Source organism: Taudactylus pleione, unplaced genomic scaffold (genome assembly GCF_031769625.1).
Source record: "Taudactylus pleione unplaced genomic scaffold, aTauple2 ptg000518l, whole genome shotgun sequence".
Taxonomy (NCBI): domain Eukaryota; kingdom Metazoa; phylum Chordata; class Amphibia; order Anura; family Myobatrachidae; genus Taudactylus; species Taudactylus pleione.
In genome coordinates, this window is record NW_028284920.1 from 9825458 (window position 1) to 9843691 (window position 18234).

General features: G+C 45.9%; 1 protein-coding gene across 2 annotated transcripts in view; it reads right to left on the minus strand.

The window, feature by feature from the left end:
* Positions 1-8197, minus strand: part of NSMCE4A (NSE4A component of SMC5/6 complex) — a 36612-nt gene extending 28415 nt beyond the window's left edge. The window contains exons 1-4 of one of the 2 annotated variants that reach the window (XM_088450409.1): positions 7895-8197; positions 4389-4469; positions 2827-2957; positions 38-189 (exon numbers count right to left, since the gene is read on the minus strand). In XM_088450409.1, coding sequence (XP_088306535.1) covers positions 38-189; positions 2827-2957; positions 4389-4469; positions 7895-8000 — 470 coding nt within the window. In that variant the 5' untranslated portion in view covers positions 8001-8197. The remainder of the gene's footprint in view (positions 1-37; positions 190-2826; positions 2958-4388; positions 4470-7894) is intronic. The other variant, XM_088450410.1, reaches the window with a different exon arrangement.
* Between the last annotated feature and the right edge of the window lie 10037 nt (positions 8198-18234).

The following is an 18234-nucleotide window of genomic DNA, read 5'->3' on the forward strand; positions in this document are numbered from 1 at the left end:
GCATGTACAGTACAGCTGAGGACACCGGGGCACTTACATGAAATGAAAGGTGGGCGCTCTCTTAAAGTATTTATTTGCTTCTGTTCCAAGTTTGTGCCAAGCGTCTGGCACAAGAAATCCCTTACTGCAGCCCTCATCTTCACTGTCACTGGCAGCATTTTCCAGGCGATTTATGCCCATAAATGAAAGCTGCATAAAGAGACGATAGACAGGGTAAGACTGGGGCCAATATTTTTTTCACTCATTACAATTAAAAAAATAAAATAAAAAAAGTTCCTATGTATGAAGATAAGAGATACTTTGGACTTTAAAGACTAAGTTAAAAATATGTTACTGTGATAGGTTTTTGCCATTCTTCAAGTTTGGAAAGGAGAAAACTGGCAACTTCCGTGTAACATCGAAATGAAACAATTGCACAGGTACAAATATCCAAATCATCCACTCCGTTTCTGAAACACTTAACTCTACATATGCCATTTACACAGCAGCCTCTTACTATTTTGCCAAGTGGGCATTTAAAGCTTGTATGACACCTTAACACAAGGTTCGGCAAATCCTGGGTGGCAGGCTGCCCATGAATTTGGCTTCAGCACCCAACTCCTAGAAAGCCATGACTTGTGGCCTTCTGCAGTGCTGATAGGAGAAGGCTTCATGTACACATCAGCAGAAACCTCTGCGCTGAGATCTATACTGCAACAGCAACTTCCAACACCCCACAATGACGTGTGAACACAGCCCAGCATTCTGCAGCACCAAATTAATACTTGCTCAGAGGGAAACTGATCATGTTAACTCTGCAGTGGCATCAAAGTGCCAAGTAAAACCGTTTGCTTTAGCACGCATTGCGTCAGCGGGTCCTTTATTCATCTGAATTGTCGAATTGTGTATTTCAGCACTGACAAAAACATTGCAACTTCTGAACGACTTTGGTAATCACCGGAAAAAGGATGTACAAAGACGGGTAATATTGTACAGTGCACTCATTTAGGATTTTGGTAACATTTCTCACTATACATAGCTAAATAAATAATTTCATTTCTTTGCTACCAGACATCAGGGCACCCCCCACTATGAAAACGGTCACTGTGCAATGCTTATATACACAAGAATCCTGTGTGTTATTATATGTAATGCTTTTATCGCTTTCAGAGAACATAAGTGTTCCACTTTTAGGGCACAGTATACTCCAACATTACGTAGTGTTTATTTTAACTCTACTTTCCTAAAAAAATACAAATGAAGTCAAAATGTGGACAACTAGATTTGTGCATAGACTCATGGCTGTATTTCCATATTTCAGAAATTCTTTGTTCTTTTCCTTGCAGTTATTGCCAATTTCTATTTTATTTTATTTATTTTTTTAAATAAAACAATCAAATTATTGTACTGTATATGGAATGCATATGTTAAAGAACTAAAGTGTAAAACATTAGCTTATCCAAGCAATTGTTTTTGAATAAATAATCTTAGTCACGAAAGCACACTCATTTTATCTGCAATTGTACTAAACATATTTTCATTTTCAAATATAATGTTCTTTAAACATAAGAGCCCATCTGTAGACAAGGGTTTAATATACCCATCACGTTGCTTGTGAACCCTATACATTGAAGTGATAAAAGTCATGAGATAGCAGTATGTAAAGGTTATGGTAGGTGGAGTCAACTGTGCTGTGACATTTTGGAAATGCCCAGACCTGCATCAGTTGTAATCTGACCTTTAGTGAGTCAGTTTGACCACCGGCTAGGCTGCTCATGGCAAGGCGACGTGAATTATAAGTGTTCAAACAGGACATGATAGTGGGTGCCCGACTGATGCGGACATTCAACATTCCTCGATCTATGGTGTCATGTGTGTACCGGGAATACCTCATGGAAGGCATTACCAACCGCCGTGGAAAGAGCAGTGACCGACCAAGGGTGCTTAATGATTGTGACCACCAGCGTCTGGCCAGAATTGTCCGTGGTAACAGACAAGTAACACTGGCTCAAACCACATCCAATGCAAGAGGTACCAGGCACATATCCAGCAGGTCAGTGCAGTGTTCTTTAGCTTTCATGGGATATGGGAGCAGAAGACCCACCAGAGTGCCCGTTAACACTACGACACTGGACACAGTGCTTCACCTGGGCTTGTGACTTTGCTAATTGGACCCTGACAACATGTGGCGTGGTCCGATGAGTCACGGTTCCAGCTGTTGCGGGCTGATGGTAGAATTCGGGTGTAGTGCAGACCCCAATTGTCAACAAGGCACTGTGCAGGCTCGTGGTGGTTCCATAATAGTGTGGGGTGTGTTCACATGGCATAGGTGGGGTCCGCTTGTCTGCCTGAACACGTCATTGACGGTAACCACTATGTGGCACTGCTTGATGATCATATGCAGCCCTTCACAGGCTTCATGTACCCCCACAACAATAAAATATTTCAGCAGAATAATGCACTTGTCACAAGTTGTTCAGAATTGGTTTGAGGAGCATTCTGGAGAACTCAGATGAATGGTGCGGCCACCACGTTCGTCCGACATGAACCCAATCGAAAATTTATGCGGACGTGGTGGAGAGGTCCATTGGCACCAAATATCCTGCACCCTCAAAAATCAGGGAGCTGTGGCAAGCTATCCAGATGACATGGGTCAACATCTCTCCAGAGGTCTTCTGCTCGATTCCACATCAAGTTGCTACACTTCGCCGGCTAGAGGGGGTCCTACACGATACTAAGCACCTAACTTATGACTTTTGGCACTTCAGTGTATATAATTATTCTACTGACTGGATCATCAATTAATGGATCTTTGTGCGGCGCCTATTTAGTTCATGTAAAACATACCAGGTCTTCGGTATATGATGTTGGGTCAAACACTGTCATGTCTGCCTGAAGCTGGTTGGCTTTCTCCTTCCCAAGATTTGATGCCAGAACTAGCAGCTGGGCATCAAGGGCAGCTTCTCTGGGTTTGGATACTAAAGATTTAGAAAACAAAGCATTTTAGTTTAGATCTCTTATCTGGACCCTGTATACATACACTTACTAACATAACATTGTATAACCACTCTAGTGTGTAAAAGGGGATACTTTAGTAATGGACGGGCTGCCCAGAAAATAGTCCACGCAATTTATTTTATACAAAGCCATTTTACTACCTTTACTACCATTTTACTACCTTATATGTATCATTGTTATTCTGTTTATATACAAAATTAACTTCATAGCTAAAGACCCAACAAAAGTATAACGGTACTCCAGAGAAGAGCATATTACAAACCAATATATAAAACAAAGTAACTGTTCATAGTGATATATATAACTACATATGTCATTTTTCATAGCGTACCAAATATTTTATCCTTGATCGCCATTTTTTTTAAAGCTTAACTTTAAAGCTGCATACACACACGATTGAGTTAATGAACGATTTTAGTAAACCATTTTCTCCCTTGAAAAAATTCACTAAAATCGTTTACTAAAGTTGTTCATTTACTATGTTCATTTAAATGTAATGAACGATTTTTATGAACTACAAACGATTTTTGCATATTAACTTAATGAAAATCGTTGAGTTGACAAGTCTGACTGAACTACAAACGTGAACGCGCATGAACAATAATCGTTCGACTCAGAAAGTGAACGATTTGTTCAAACGATTATCGTTAAACGATATAATTTAACGATAATCGTTCAAAAATTCGTTGTGTGTATGCACCTTAACAGTGCAAAGCAGCGATTAAAATTCTGGTACACTCATTCTCTTGATTGTATTTGCTAAGGCACAGGTGGTTTAGACTTGTAACCAGATAGTTTAAGTTTTTTTTTTTATTTCTTTCTTACTGCTAAACCAAATTATTCATAGAAAATACGTTGAAATAATAATCACTTTTGCAGTGTTGATATAGTTTGCTAATCCCCACATTTAGCATTTGACCATATGCATTCCTTGCCTGCTGCTGCCACCTAGTGTCCATTTTGTTCTATGCATGCAGTTTTAGAACAACGTATTGAAGCAGTGGACTAGTTTCCCTTCAGATCCAGAATCTAGGAGTCAGAAACACATTGCTGGCCATAGACAACACTGAGGACACTGGTTGGAGCCAGTGTCTAACTGTGGTGCCTGGTACCCGTAACTGCCCAGAAGTTATGAGTCTTTTCTCACTGGATAAGCATCTCAACTCAAATATGTGTCTGACAAGAATGGGGTTTTCACTATCAGCATAAACAGGGATTTTTTCGGGAGGAGAGTTAGATGAAGCAATTCACTGCTGCAGGAGGTAGAGATGACAAAATGACTGGATCCACAGATGGTATACAAGGAATCATATCAAAAGCTATGACAAGTAAGCACTGTAATGCAGCCTAGTCTAGGTATTAGCACATACACACTGAGTTTAGTCACTTGCCTCCAGCAAAGAGCTTGTTGGCTTCCTGAAGAGTCTCGGTAAGCTTGTTACTCCTGGAGCTCAGCATGTCCTCTCTGTTTTCTGCTCGGAAGGAAACGTCACATTATTACAGTACAATAAGGGCAAATGCACATTTCTGCCTAATGATATACAAACATCTCATCATTACAGTACAATCAGGGCAAATGCACATTTCTGCCTAATGATATACAAACATCTCATCATTACAGTACAATCGGGGCAAATGCACATTTCTGCCTAATGATATACAAACATCTCATCATTACAGTACAATCGGGGCAAATGCACATTTCTGCCTAATGATATACAATCATCTCATCATTACAGTACAATCAGGGCAAATGCACATTTCTGCCTAATGATATACAAACATCTCATCATTACAGTACAATCAGGGCAAATGCACATTTCTGCCTAATGATATACAAACATCTCATCATTACAGTACAATCAGGGCAAATGCACATTTCTGCCTAATGATATACAATCATCTCATCATTACAGTACAATCAGGGCAAATGCACATTTCTGCCTAATGATATACAAACATCTCATCATTACAGTACAATCAGGGCAAATGCACATTTCTGCCTAATGATATACAAACATCTCAAAAGTACAGAATAAAAATGGCTAATAAATATATTTACTAAGAATCGCACAGAGGGGTGTACAAAAGCCTTTATACTCATTCTTATTTTTGCAAATATATTTATCGAAATATTCACACAATTGTAATAAAACATACACATACAATGACATATACAAAATGAGCAATGGGATACGAGGAAAACATACATGTTCCAAGCAGCAAAAAAGGGAAATAAGATCACTATGTAAATAGACAGCGGGCACAAAACATGCCAAAGGAAGATTAGCGGCATAGGGAAAAGTGTCAGGAGAACAGATATACATGTGTCAGGGGGGAAAGCCCCTTGCCAACGTTTCTAAATAACACCACAAAGTTAATCTCACTGCCTTTCTAATAAGCTCCTTTAGGTGTTGATTGAAAGATCTACACTATTTAGGTAGACATTCAAAAGATCCACATTATGGACAGGCAGTGGACAGGGTCAAAAGGTCGTCTGTTAAATGGTCAGGGTCAAAAGGTCGACACTTTTTTTTTGTTATTTTAACGCTAATCCTCACCCTCCTCCTGGTGGCTAACCCTAATGCTGGGTGCACACTGACAGATACAATGGCCGATCAATTGATCGGCCAATGTATTTGCTGCCCGTTGGCCAGTGTGTACCCGCGATATTTCGGTGAAGGTCGCCGCTCACGGACATATCGCATTGGCTGTGCTGCACAGCCGATGGATAGATATGTCTGCAGACATATCTGTCCATCGACAAGTGTATACGGGTGGTCTGCAGACCGCCCGTACACACACAGCGGCAGCCGCGAGGAGGGGGGCGTGACATGCCCCTGACACGCCCACCGCTCACTGGGACCAGAGGCACAAGCAGGGGATGGCCGTTCAGTGTGTATGGACGACCATCATCTGTAGATATATCTGCAGATCACTCGATCTGCAGATAGATCTGTCAGGTGTGTACCCACCTTTACCAATCCGTTCCGCAGCGTAACCATGACCCTCATCATAACCCTAAAAATCATGAAAAACTACTTGTCAACCTTTTCTGTGTAGACCTTTTGACCATGTCGACCTCAGGGCTCGAAAATTTTTCTAAAATCTAGTAGCCAGCTTAAAAATATAGGAGCCAGACCATCGTCCCAAACCAAAACCTTGCATACACTACCCCACATGCTTGGGGTGGCCCACCTATTTGCCATTTAGTGACCTGGGCCTAACGCCCAGGTCACTCACTCCTGTTTTGGGGGGCAGATACCTTATATTGGGCCTAATGCCCCCTATGTAGCCCGGGCCTTGGGCCACACAGGCCTATTGCCTGATTTACCCCACGGGCCTAGTGCCCCAACAACCCTGGTGGTCTAGGGAGGGGTTAATAGTAGGCCTCACAGAGGGCCTACCTGCTACGGTGGAAGAGGCTGCGGGGGGTAGCTTTGTTAACTCTTTCACTTTCCACCCCCACTGTCCTCTTCTTTCAGCCGGCGCCTCCTGTCTGGTCTTGCTCATGGCGTCTTCTGGGCTCTTCCGCGGCCACCGGAACGCTTCCGTCTTCTTCGGGAGTTCTTGTCTCCTCCACTTCAGCACTGCTCTTTCCCACTCAGCGGTGTCTAATACAAGACACCACGAGTGGGCGGGGCTATGACGCTGCGAGCCGTGATTGGCTCGTCGTGTCTGCCTCCTATTGGCTGCTGGACCGCGAGCCGTGTTCGGCTTGCGCCCAGAGCCAAACACCCGCCCTAGTATCAAGGCTACCAGGTGAAGGGCTACAGTAAGCCCGCATCCGGAGCCATTTCCTGCCCGCCGCCACTTTACCGCTGGTGGAAGGGACCAGGCGGTCCCTTCACCAGGTACCAGCCACTTCTGCTTACCCTACGCTGGGAGCAGAAACAGCATCCCAGCACCGGCCAGGGATGTGTCCCGCAGGGGACACATCTCCTTAGCCTGCCCCTGCAGCTGTGCCAATGCCTGGGATCAGCCACTTGATCCTAGCACGGCTTTGCAAAACCCAATCGCCAGGTCTGAAAACATGGTCGCCATGGCGACTGGGATTTGTCGAGCCCTGTTTTAACTGTTGGCTATTTCAATGTCAACCACCAAGTGTCAATTATAATCATCCTTTATTTATATGGCCCCACAAGTGTTCCACAGCACCTTACATAGTACATAAATAAGTGAAGAAATCAGTGACTTACAGTAAGCAACCAAGTGAATGGTGCCCAAGTGGGGAGTGAGGAGTTGGTGAAGGAAGGAGAAGCACAACAGGTTAGAGGGCCCTCCTAGTTAGGATTAGGGACTCCTGGGGGAACTTAGGGTTAGGCACCCCCACGAGGGAGGTTAAGCACTAAGGGGGTAGGTTAGGCACCCCTAAGGGAGGGTTAAAAGGGGAGAGGGGAGGGTTAGGGGTGTTACTTACCTCAGTCGGGATCTTCAGCTGCCGGCCTTCCGGAATCAGTATTTCATCCGCTGGGCTTAGATCCGACAGTGATTCATACCGATTCCATGTTTTCGGCTATATATGAATTATCATCATTAAGTATTAATTAAAAAAGAAAAAAAAAAAAGTGAAAATAAGACACTTTAAAACTTATTTCCACATCTTCGTACTATAATAGAGTTGCTATCTGCACCTCCATGTACCAATTACGTTCTGAAAGCCTCATTGAGAGGTGGACAAGGTGGAGAAGTTGCTATAGGCAGCTTCTTAACTCCTTAGAAAGTTTGATACATCTCCTAAGTCTGTGGGAAACAGAAAGGACCCAGTCACACACTACTAATTGTTATTATGTTACTAATTATGATGCATTGCTGGGAGAACATTGTGCAGGAGCATAGAGCACGGTCACTACACACACACACAAACAAACAAACGCTGCCCATAGCTAGCACTCACGCTGCATGCTCTGCATGAGCTCTCTGTACTGGTGCCGGATCTGCCGACGGCTCCCATCGTCTCGGTCTCCGTCATCCATAGAGTTGTCTGGATGATCGTCCTCCATGGAGCTTCTGCTGGTCAAAGCGTCAGTAACCACAGCTAAGCAGCCTTGTTCCTCTCACACTTACTGACAGCACCAGCAGCACTTTACCGCTTCTAACCGTCCTCTACTGACGCATCTGACTACGGAAGCCCAGCGCTCAGTCACATGCCCGGAAGCTGGCGCGCGATGCGCGGTCCAAGACTCGTTCTGATACAGTTTGACAAAACTTTATAAAACTTTATGAGAAACTTAAAATTTTGCTTAAAACTGACAGCTGTCACATCAGTGTGGACTCTAGTGACCTTATTGAAGTAGTCGTGTAAGAACTTCTCTTCTCATATATAAATGATCACGTTGCTGGTGTGCAGGTGGAAATACTGACACTGGGCCTGATTCGAGTCGGATGCTGATGCGGCCGTGGCCTAATCTAAATTTAAGCCAGGTACACACTATGCGATCCATTGAGCGATCTATTGTTCTACCGCGGATTGGAACGATAAATCTTGCGGATGGCATAGTATGTACGGACTATCTGCGCGCTCCTGCGGTCCCGTGCGATGTTGGCCATGCGGCACGGCCAACCGGACGATATCGCATGCAACGCCGTTGCAGATAATGAAGGACCGAATAAGGGTTCATTACATCCCTCAAAGTGTACCCATGGTACGATATGTCAGCCCGGCGGGCTGACATATCATCCGGGAACACATTGGCAAGTGCGTACCCAGCATTAGACGCACACTTGCAGCGTCTTGAGATGGAATTTTTCCCTCCCGCTACTTTAGACCCACCATCGGTAGCACCAGCCTTATGTAAGGTGGTTTTGTCCATCAGAGTATGGCGTCCTGTGTGAGTGGCCATGCTTTCATCAACACGCCCACGTTGTCTTAGCCACCGTCCTGTTTCTTCTTAGAAACGTCCACTAATATCCACTGGCTCTATTTCTGTACTGCGTCTCTGAGCGGTAACGATCGGGATGCATGAGCTGTGCGACTCAGACGCATGCACAGACTTCTAACACAAAAGAGAAAAAAGAAAAGAAGTCTCTCTGGCAATGCACTAGGACCAATATTAATATAAAATATAACTTTTATTAGTATTCTTTAAAATAGACACATATAGCTCGCTAAGACAAAAAACTCAACACGAAATATTAAAATGTCATATATAAGTATGATGAAAGTGCAAAGTGAATTCTGCATATGTGAAAAGAAAAAATATAAATGTGTATCAATAAAATTTAATATTAATCTAATATGTTCCACTGTTAATGATATATTTATTCTCTAGTGGTCAGTTTATATTAATATAAGAGTATATAAATATCCTAATAATATCTCTGGATATATAAGTTCTTTCAGTGGTATGAAGGACCGATGTCTATTTGTGACAACATACACTCTGATACTTTCAATTTGCAAGAAATTTATGAACAAATAGATACAATCATTTAAGATTGAAACAATTATACCTCTTAAAAAAGACAACTAAATACCACTCTTATAGGTTTATCATATCCAGAGATATTATTAGGATATTTATATACTCTTATATTGACATAAACTGACCACTAGAGAATAAATATATCATTAACAGTGGAACATAGTGGATTACTATTAAATTTTATTGATACACATTTATATTTTTTCTTTTCACATGCAGAATTCACTTTGCACTTTCATCATACTTATATGACATTTTAAAATTTTGTGTTGAGTTTTTTGTCTTAGAGAGCTATATGTGTCTATTTTAAAGAATACTAATAAAAGTTATATTTTATATTAAAATTGGTCCTAGTGCACTGCCAGATAGACTTCTTTTCTTTTTTCTCTTTTGTGTTAGCAATCTCATAAATCGGGTGGTAGCACATCCTTGACAACTAAATCAAAAATATATGATATTATTGTGAACCTGGGATTAATTGGACTAATCTATGAAATACATACATATATATACTGAAAGCATACTCAGGGTTTATAGTGTTCTGTGCGGAGACTACTATTGCGATTTGCATGCACAGACTTACAACATGGGCCAAATGCGCGTGGCATCGACATACTCTCTCGGAACAACCACGAGGCTCCCAAAAATAGTGTGCTGCTCTCATCCTCCTAGAAGAGTATGCGAGTCTCCCGGCCGGCCGGTAATTACTGTAGTCTATCCTAAATATAACAGCATTCTACTTTCTATACTTGAAACAGTTATCTACCCATATACATACTTTCTCCTTTAGACCTGTTGATATAATTCTACCTATCTGGTTTGTTGAATAGTATTAAATGCTTTTTAAATATCTATATCACATACAGTGCACTACCAAAATCCAGTTTGCAATTTACCCCCTCCTAAAACAAATTAATCAGATTGTAGTAACATGACTGGACTAAGGGCCTGATTCAGGTCCATACGGTAAAGCAGGTATTAACGCAGTTTTTCGATGGAAACCTGCGCATGTGCAGGTCGTTTCCTACATCCTTGCGCGTAATACGGCTGTAGAAGTCAGGTGAGTGACAGTCTGCAGCCATTTGGGGGTGGGATGGGGATGGTGCTGGACTGCGTTCCTGTAAACGAGGCATGTCACCCCATTTCCTGGGAGTGCCGCGCCCAGGGTCTTTGTCGCTGGACGCAGAAGCTTCGGCTTACACAACCTGACCGAGGGCAGCAAGCATCGCGATGTTGATCCAAAACAGCATCTGCGGACGCTGGTCTCGGATCGCAGATGCAGCAATGTGGTGTCTATTTCCTACAGACATCTCCTGCAGTATTTGCATTTATGTGGATGGTATTGCAGTCGCTTCCCTACATCTGTGCAATACCGTTCACATCTGAATCAGGCCCTGTGTTGTGAATATATTTTCTTTAATATACTTCTGAAAATCACTTAGAACAGTGATTCTCAAACTTGGTCCTCGGGACCCCACACAGGTCATGTTTTGCAGGTCACCCAGCAGGTGCACAGGTGTATTCATTACTCACTCACACATTTTAAAAGATCCACAGGTGGAGCTAATTATTTCACTTGCAAATCTGTGAGGAAACCTGGAAAACATGCACTGTTTGGGGTCCTGAGGACCAAATTTGAGAACTTGTGACTTAGAATTTCCCTAAACATTTTTCCCCACAGCAGGTTGTAGGATGGGTCACGCCATGTGGAGGAGGGTGTGTAGTGCTTCCACCTGACCAGGATTACATCTGTACTTCCTGTGGACGAGACACGCCTGACATACCGCTAATCCTGGCACCACATTATCCTTGTGCACCTGATTACATCTGTTTGTTTGTCCTCCGACCGCTTCTTTGCTCTCACTTTCCAAGTTGAAAGCCTTGTGGACACAGGGTCTGATTCAGACCTGTTCGCTATATGCGTGCGCTCACAAGCGGCCCGATGCTCTGCCTATGCGCATGCTTCGTTCTGCGCGTGCGCAAACTAATTGCGATCGCATACCGCTCGCTCGCCCTGCAAAGACAGCCCAGTGTAATGAGTGACAGGAGAGGCCGTTTGTGGGTGGTAACGGGGGCAGGACACTAATAATGGGGGAGTGAAGGTGCGAACGCAGGCGTGCCAGGGTGTTTCAACGCCGTTTTTAAGGCGTGCATAATTAACAGGCAGCGTCATAGTACACGTCACATGCCTGTCTTTTACACTGAAGTCCTCTCAGTGCTTGCGGCAGGGTAAGGCTACCGCAAGTGCTGCGTTCACTACCGATAGTGCTCGATGTACCAATGTTTTAGTACACTTCCTGTAGATGACGTGCGCTAGTGGGCGTCTCTACATACGCTAGTGGGTGTCTGCATACACAGAGCGATCGCTCGCACAACTAAAGTGGGTGTGCTTACTTATGCCTTAGCGAGCGCTTGCTTCCCATGACGACACTTCGAAAAATTTGCATACGCTGGATGCAAGCGATCACATCTAGCGAACAGGTCTGAATCAGGCCCACTGTTTGGACTATAGGCCTGATTCAGAGAGGAAAGGTATTGTACAGACAGAAGTGGCTGTGCATTACCGTCCAGCTAAATGCAAATGCAGCAGGAGATGTCTGTAGGAAATAGACATCTCCTGCATTCAGCTGCAATCCGAGCGCAGCATCTGTAGATGATGCCTCAGATCACCATTATAAGGTCGTAATGGCTGCTGCTTTGGCCAGGCTGCATAAGCGGAGACTTACTCAGCCTAGCCGACGGAACTGGACAGCCGGGTCCAGGAAGTTTGTGTCCAATGACGTAGACCCTGGGCTTAGCACCCCTACAAAACGGGGGCGCCCCTTAAACGCTGCAGAATGTCAGTCATGCTGTGGCTAAGGGGGATCTCTGAGCAAGCATGCAAGATCCATTTTGCACACTCACAAAACGTGTCCTTCACTTGCACAGACTCAGAACCATCGGAGACAGGCCGGTGCTACCATTAGGCAACCTTAGGCAGCCGCCTAAGGGCACCGGCCACTGGGGGGCGCCGCTGAGTCCACAAAAAAATATGAATTGCATAATTCATGTCTGACTGGCATATGATGAATTTGTGACACAGCTGTGTGACATATTAACAATTTACGGCAGTGTTATGAAGTATATTATGATTTTAGCGTTCTGCTTTGTGTAATATTATATATAGTTTACTATGAATTTGGGACACTGCTGTGTGGCATGTTATTTTACTGGGGAGACTGATGCATGGCATATTATGAATTGGAGGGAGCAGGGGCACTTGTTGAACTGTTGCCTAGGGCGCCTGGAAACCTTGCACCGGCCCTGATCGGAGATGTACTCAGACTGGGTTTGTGTACATCTCTGAAACAGGCTCTTTGGGGGTCATTCAGACCCGCTTGCGAGCGAAGGTCGCTCGCTAGCGGGTCGATGTTGGGCGAATGCGCATGCGCACGACGGAGGGAGCTCCGTCGTGCGCATGCGCGAGACCCAATGAGTGACGAGGAATTCGTTGCTCGGGGTCTCGCACCAAAGGGGGCGTGCTATCGATGGTGACTGATAGCACACCCCCTTTGGTGGGCGTTCCGGGGGCGTGGCTGCCAGACGGAGGCGTTCCCATGGGAACGCCTACCGTCTGAGTCCGGCCCCACTGACATCACTAGTGATGTCAGTGGGAGTGATTTTGGCTCTGATAGAGCCAAAATCACTCCTTGGATTGCGGCAGCGAGACCCTACCGCAGGGTCTCGTCGCAAGCCCGATGGTCGTGATGGTCTTGACCATCGCGACCATCATCATGGACGCTCACTATAGCTGTGGGTGGTAACAGGTTTGCTGCATCACATGTGTTGTCAGGCTGTCGTGCTTTCACACTGTTCAATTTATTGTTCCATGTGTCACTACTTATTGTGGCTATATTCTCCTAAATGATGTATTTCTTATTCTTTATCTGTTCTTTGCGTTTTTCTAACCCACCTCTCTCCCCTGTCAGCTCTTGCTTCAGTCATTTAAGTGGTGGGTTTGGTATTCTCCCACGGGTTGGGGTGTGGGTGGGTGTGCTGGTTGTAGCCCGTCATCTACCAGTTCTGTTTGCAATTTATCCCAGTTACGCTGTTGTGGGTCTCCGGTCTCTTTAATGCCATAGATAAGTATTATACGTATGCTTTTCCAGACAATGTTTTCATAGTTTATTCTTTATTGTATTTTTTTTATCTTGTAGGTTTGCCTCACTCTCTCTCCCACCCCAGCTCTTGCTTCATTTGTTAGTTTTCTCGCTATGCTTGGGGGTACACAAATTTGATAACTGTAGCTCTTCCATCACCGTCTACTGGTCCCTTTACTGAAATATCCTACTTACTTTATGTGCCTTCAGTCTTCTCGTCCTGCAGTGGCGTAACTACTGCCCCCGCAGCCCCCTCGGTGGCTTGGAGGCGCTGGGTAGCTTGGTGGCGACGGGGGCAGTAGTTACGCCACTCAGTGGCGGAACTCCCGTAACTACGGAGGGTGCAGGGGGTGCTTCCTCCATCTGCCGGGCGCCCGCTGAGTGTGTTACCAGCGGGTGCCCAGTTCCTATTCAAACCCCCGGCGGCAGCCGGAGGATGGAGCTCCCTCCGTCTTCCCGGTCCCGCACGGCAATATGGGAGCTCTCTCTGTCTTCCGGGTCCCGCAGGGCACTATGGGAGTGACGTCATGATGTCACTCCCATAGTGCCGAGGAGCGGACGCCGGGGACGGAGCTCAGGAGTGAGCTCCGTCTTCCGGGTCCCGCAGAGCACTAGGGGAGTGACGTCATAACGTCACTCCCATAGTGCCGAGGAGTGGACGCCGGGGTATGGACGGCAGCAGCACTGGAGCTGGGATAAAGGTAAGTGGGGTTTTTTTTGTGTGTTTGCGTGCGCGCAGGGGCGGGGAGCAACTACAGGGAGCTCACTACTGGGGGCTCACTACAAGGGGCAACTACAAGGAGCAACTACTGGGTGCAACTACAGGGGGCTCTACTATAATGGGCACAACTACAGGGGCACTACTAGAAGGGGCACAACTACAAGGAGCAACTACTGGGTCAAACTACAGGGGGCTCACTACTGAGGGCAATTACTGGGCACAACTACAGGGGGCACTACTTTAATGGGCACAATTACAGGGGGCCCTGCATAATGGGCACTACTACAGGGGGCATTACATAAGGGGCACTATTACAGGGGGCATTGCATAAGGGGCACTAGTATAGGGGGCATTGCATATGGGGCACAACTTTAATGGGCACAACTACAGGGAGCCCTGCATAATGGGCACTACTACAGGGGACATTGCATAAGGGGCACTAGTATAGGGGGCATTGCATTTTGGGGCACAACTACAGGGGGCACTGCATAAGGGGCACTAACTTGATACACACAGTTTACAGGTTATAAACTATGTTCCCAATAATCTGGTTCTACACAGACATAAAAACTGTGCAACCTGTCTTGAGCTGAGGTGACAGACTGGCAGGAACAGAGAGGAGGGTTGGTGAAGTAGATCTGTCAGGGTGGGATGTAATGGGCATTACTGTTTGGCATTATGTGTATTTGGCATTACTGTGTGCACAATGTGCTATTAGGGGCATTACTGTGTGGCATAATGTGTAAGGGGCATTACTGTGTGGCATAATGTGTTGTATGTGGCATTACTGTGTGGCATAATGTGTTGTATGTGGCATTACAGTGTGGCATAATGTGAAATAGGGGCATTACAGCATGGCATAAATTTGTTATAAGGGCTTTACTGTATGTCATTATGTGTTATACGTGGCATTATTGTGTGGCATGTGTAAGGGGCATTGCTGTGTGGCATAATGTGTTGTAAGGGGCATTTTGGTGTGGCATAATGTGTTGTAAGGGGCATTCCGGTGTGGCATAATGTGTAAGGCACGTTGCTGTATCATGTAACCACACACCTTAAACGTCGTCTTTGGGTGTGTTTGATATTTGGGCGGGGGGGGGGGGGACCTGAAACTTTTTTGGCATGGGGAACAAAATTTATAGTTACGCCACTGCGTCCTAGTTCTGTATATTTGGGTTATTCCTGTCACTACTCTTCCATCCGTACTTATGCGGCACTGTACTGCTCACCTTTGTTTCCACTTCACTATGGTTCCATTTTATTAGTTTTTCATTCTACTGTTTTGATTAGTTCGTGTTTGTCTTACACTTGGGACTAAGGGCCTGATTCAGTGTTGTACGCTAATCCCGATGCATTGAGACGCCCACCTGCGGCTTTGCAAATCCAACTTTCTGCGTAAAAAGTCAAGGTATCTACAGTCTACGGATCCCCCATTCCAAAATATGAGTTACAATGGGAAAATAACTTAAGGGACTCATGGTCCACAAACCGAGAAAGGATCTCTAAATGGGTAACTTCTCAACTGGTTCACATCTCCACTGTTTTCACTGGGGGAGGGGGGGCATCAATGTTCTGCTCTTTCTGGCACAGGTAACCAAAATGTCTAGTTACAGCTCTGGCAGGCAGTGAGAGGTGTAAAAGATGAGAGATGGAAGCAGGCAATGAGAAGTGTGAGGGATGAAAGAGGAAAGCAGGCAGTGAGAGGTGCATGGGGTGAGAGAGTGAATCAGGCAGTGAGAGGTGCAGGGGATGAGGGAAGCAGGCAGTGAGAGGTGCATGGGGTGAGAGAGGGAAGCAGGCAGTGAGAGGTGCAGGGGATGAGGGAAGCAGGCAGTGAGAGGTACATGGGGTGAGAAAGGGAAGCAGGAAGTGAGAGGTGCAGGGGATGAGGGAAGCAGGCAGTGAGAGGTACATGGGGTGAGAAAGGGAAGCAGGAAGTGAGAGGTGCAGGGGGTCAGAAATGGAAGCAGGCAGTAATAGTGGATACACACAGTCAGACTTGCTAGATGAACGATTTTACCAATGATTTCATGAACGATGAACGATTTCTGACAGCATTTAAATGAATGAAATTGTCCAAATCTGACTGCAAACACAGATATCGTTATCTGACATCGTTGGTCGATGCATGCCTTACATGTCAAAGATATGAACGATTGAACGATTTTTACAATCGTTATCGTTCATATCTGATAAGAAATCTGACCGTGTGTATGCAGCATGACATGTGTGAGGGATGACAGTGAGAGGTGCAGGGGATAAGAGAGGGTAGCGGGAAGTAGGGATGGGCATCTGAAGCCCACCATCAAATTATGGCAGTGCTTCCACCATTTAATCTTTTGATGCGATGGTAAATAACCGTCACATCAAAAGAATTAGATGGTAAAAACTATTTATATGAATAGTCAAGGGGCGGAGTTCCGATATATTTCTCTCTCACTATATTCACAGAAACAGCCAGTCATTAGCCTGCAGTTTAACCATATTAACAGAGAGATTCAATGTCACTCAGGGAAAGGCCAATCTGACCAGCACTGCACAGACTATGATGATATGGTGGTCACTGCCTGGGTGCTGTGCTAATGCAGTTTTTAGTTCAACAGGTTGTCGTAAGTCACAACTGTCTGTGGCTAATTGTATTGTGCACTTATTATTATTATTATTATTATTATTGCTTGCCTTCTGAGCTGGTATAATTCACTGATGTCACTTTATCCTCCTCCTCCTGATCTCTGTGTGTGTGTCTGTGAGTGACTGCTGCTGCTACAGTGCCAGGGCTGCACACTGATTGGCTCTCCCTGTCTCAGAGAGCCAATCAGAGCTAACAGAGAGGGGAGAGGGGGAGGGCCTGAGAGCCAGGTCTGAGGCAGTGAGAGACAGCCTCCAACGATCCCAGCAGCATGATCCATGGAGATTTTCAGAGGCAGAGACACAGCACACAGCAGCCAGGGAGGGATCGGTATGAAATATCGCTGGACCTATGTCCGGCGGTTCAAATCCCAATGCCAGAAGACCGGCACCAGTGACGATCCCGACAGCTGTAAAGGTAAGTATTAACTAACCTAACCCCCCCCCTTAACCCTAACCCTCCTTTAGGGGTGCCTAACCCTAACCTCCCCCCTAGTGCCTAACCCTAGCCCCCCTTCCCTGCAGCCGAAACTTAAGACTCCTGGGGGGCGGTTGCCGAACCCTTACCTCCCCCCGAGGGTGCCTAACCCTAAGTCCCCCCGTAGCCCTAAAACCTAACCCTCCCACTCCGCGTCTGACCGCGCCCGGCTTTCCTTTGTTCGGTATGCCGGGCGTCGGGCTCCCAGCGTAGGTCTAATGACAGGCATCGGGATTTCAACGCCTGTCATTAGTACCTTGCCGGGATTTGACAGTCGGGAAGCGGGCGGTCGGCATTTCGACCGTCGGCTTCCTTACTGCATCCCATAATGCAGAGCACGCCAGCCCAGGTGACGTGCGGGTGGCGGGAGCGTGGATGCAGGTAAGTTTTATTTAATTTTTTTGCTGTGTATTTGGGGGGGGGCACCTCTACTGGGGGCACTAATCGGGGGGACTACTACTGGGGGCACTAATCGGGGGGACTACTGCTGAGGGCACTAATTGGGGGGACTACTACAGGGGGCACTAATCGGGGGGACTCAGGGCCGGATTATAGGCGGGGCAAACGGGGCGGTCGTCCAGGGGCCCCCACACAATGGGGGCCCCCACTCATTGCCCCTACCCGGCCCACTCTGCCACCTCCCTTGTGTGTCCAGCTTCCGGACATAGTAGACTCTACAACTGCAAAGCGGGGCCCTCTCCCTACTCACCTTCCAGTCCAGTGTAACCCGGGTTGGAGTAGATGTGCTCCGCGGCACTCTGCTCTCTTGCCTGGCTCCCCGCTCTATTAACCCAGGCTGCTGCTGCTGCTGCTCCCCTGTGAAAGCCGGGCCAGTGACAGCACGGT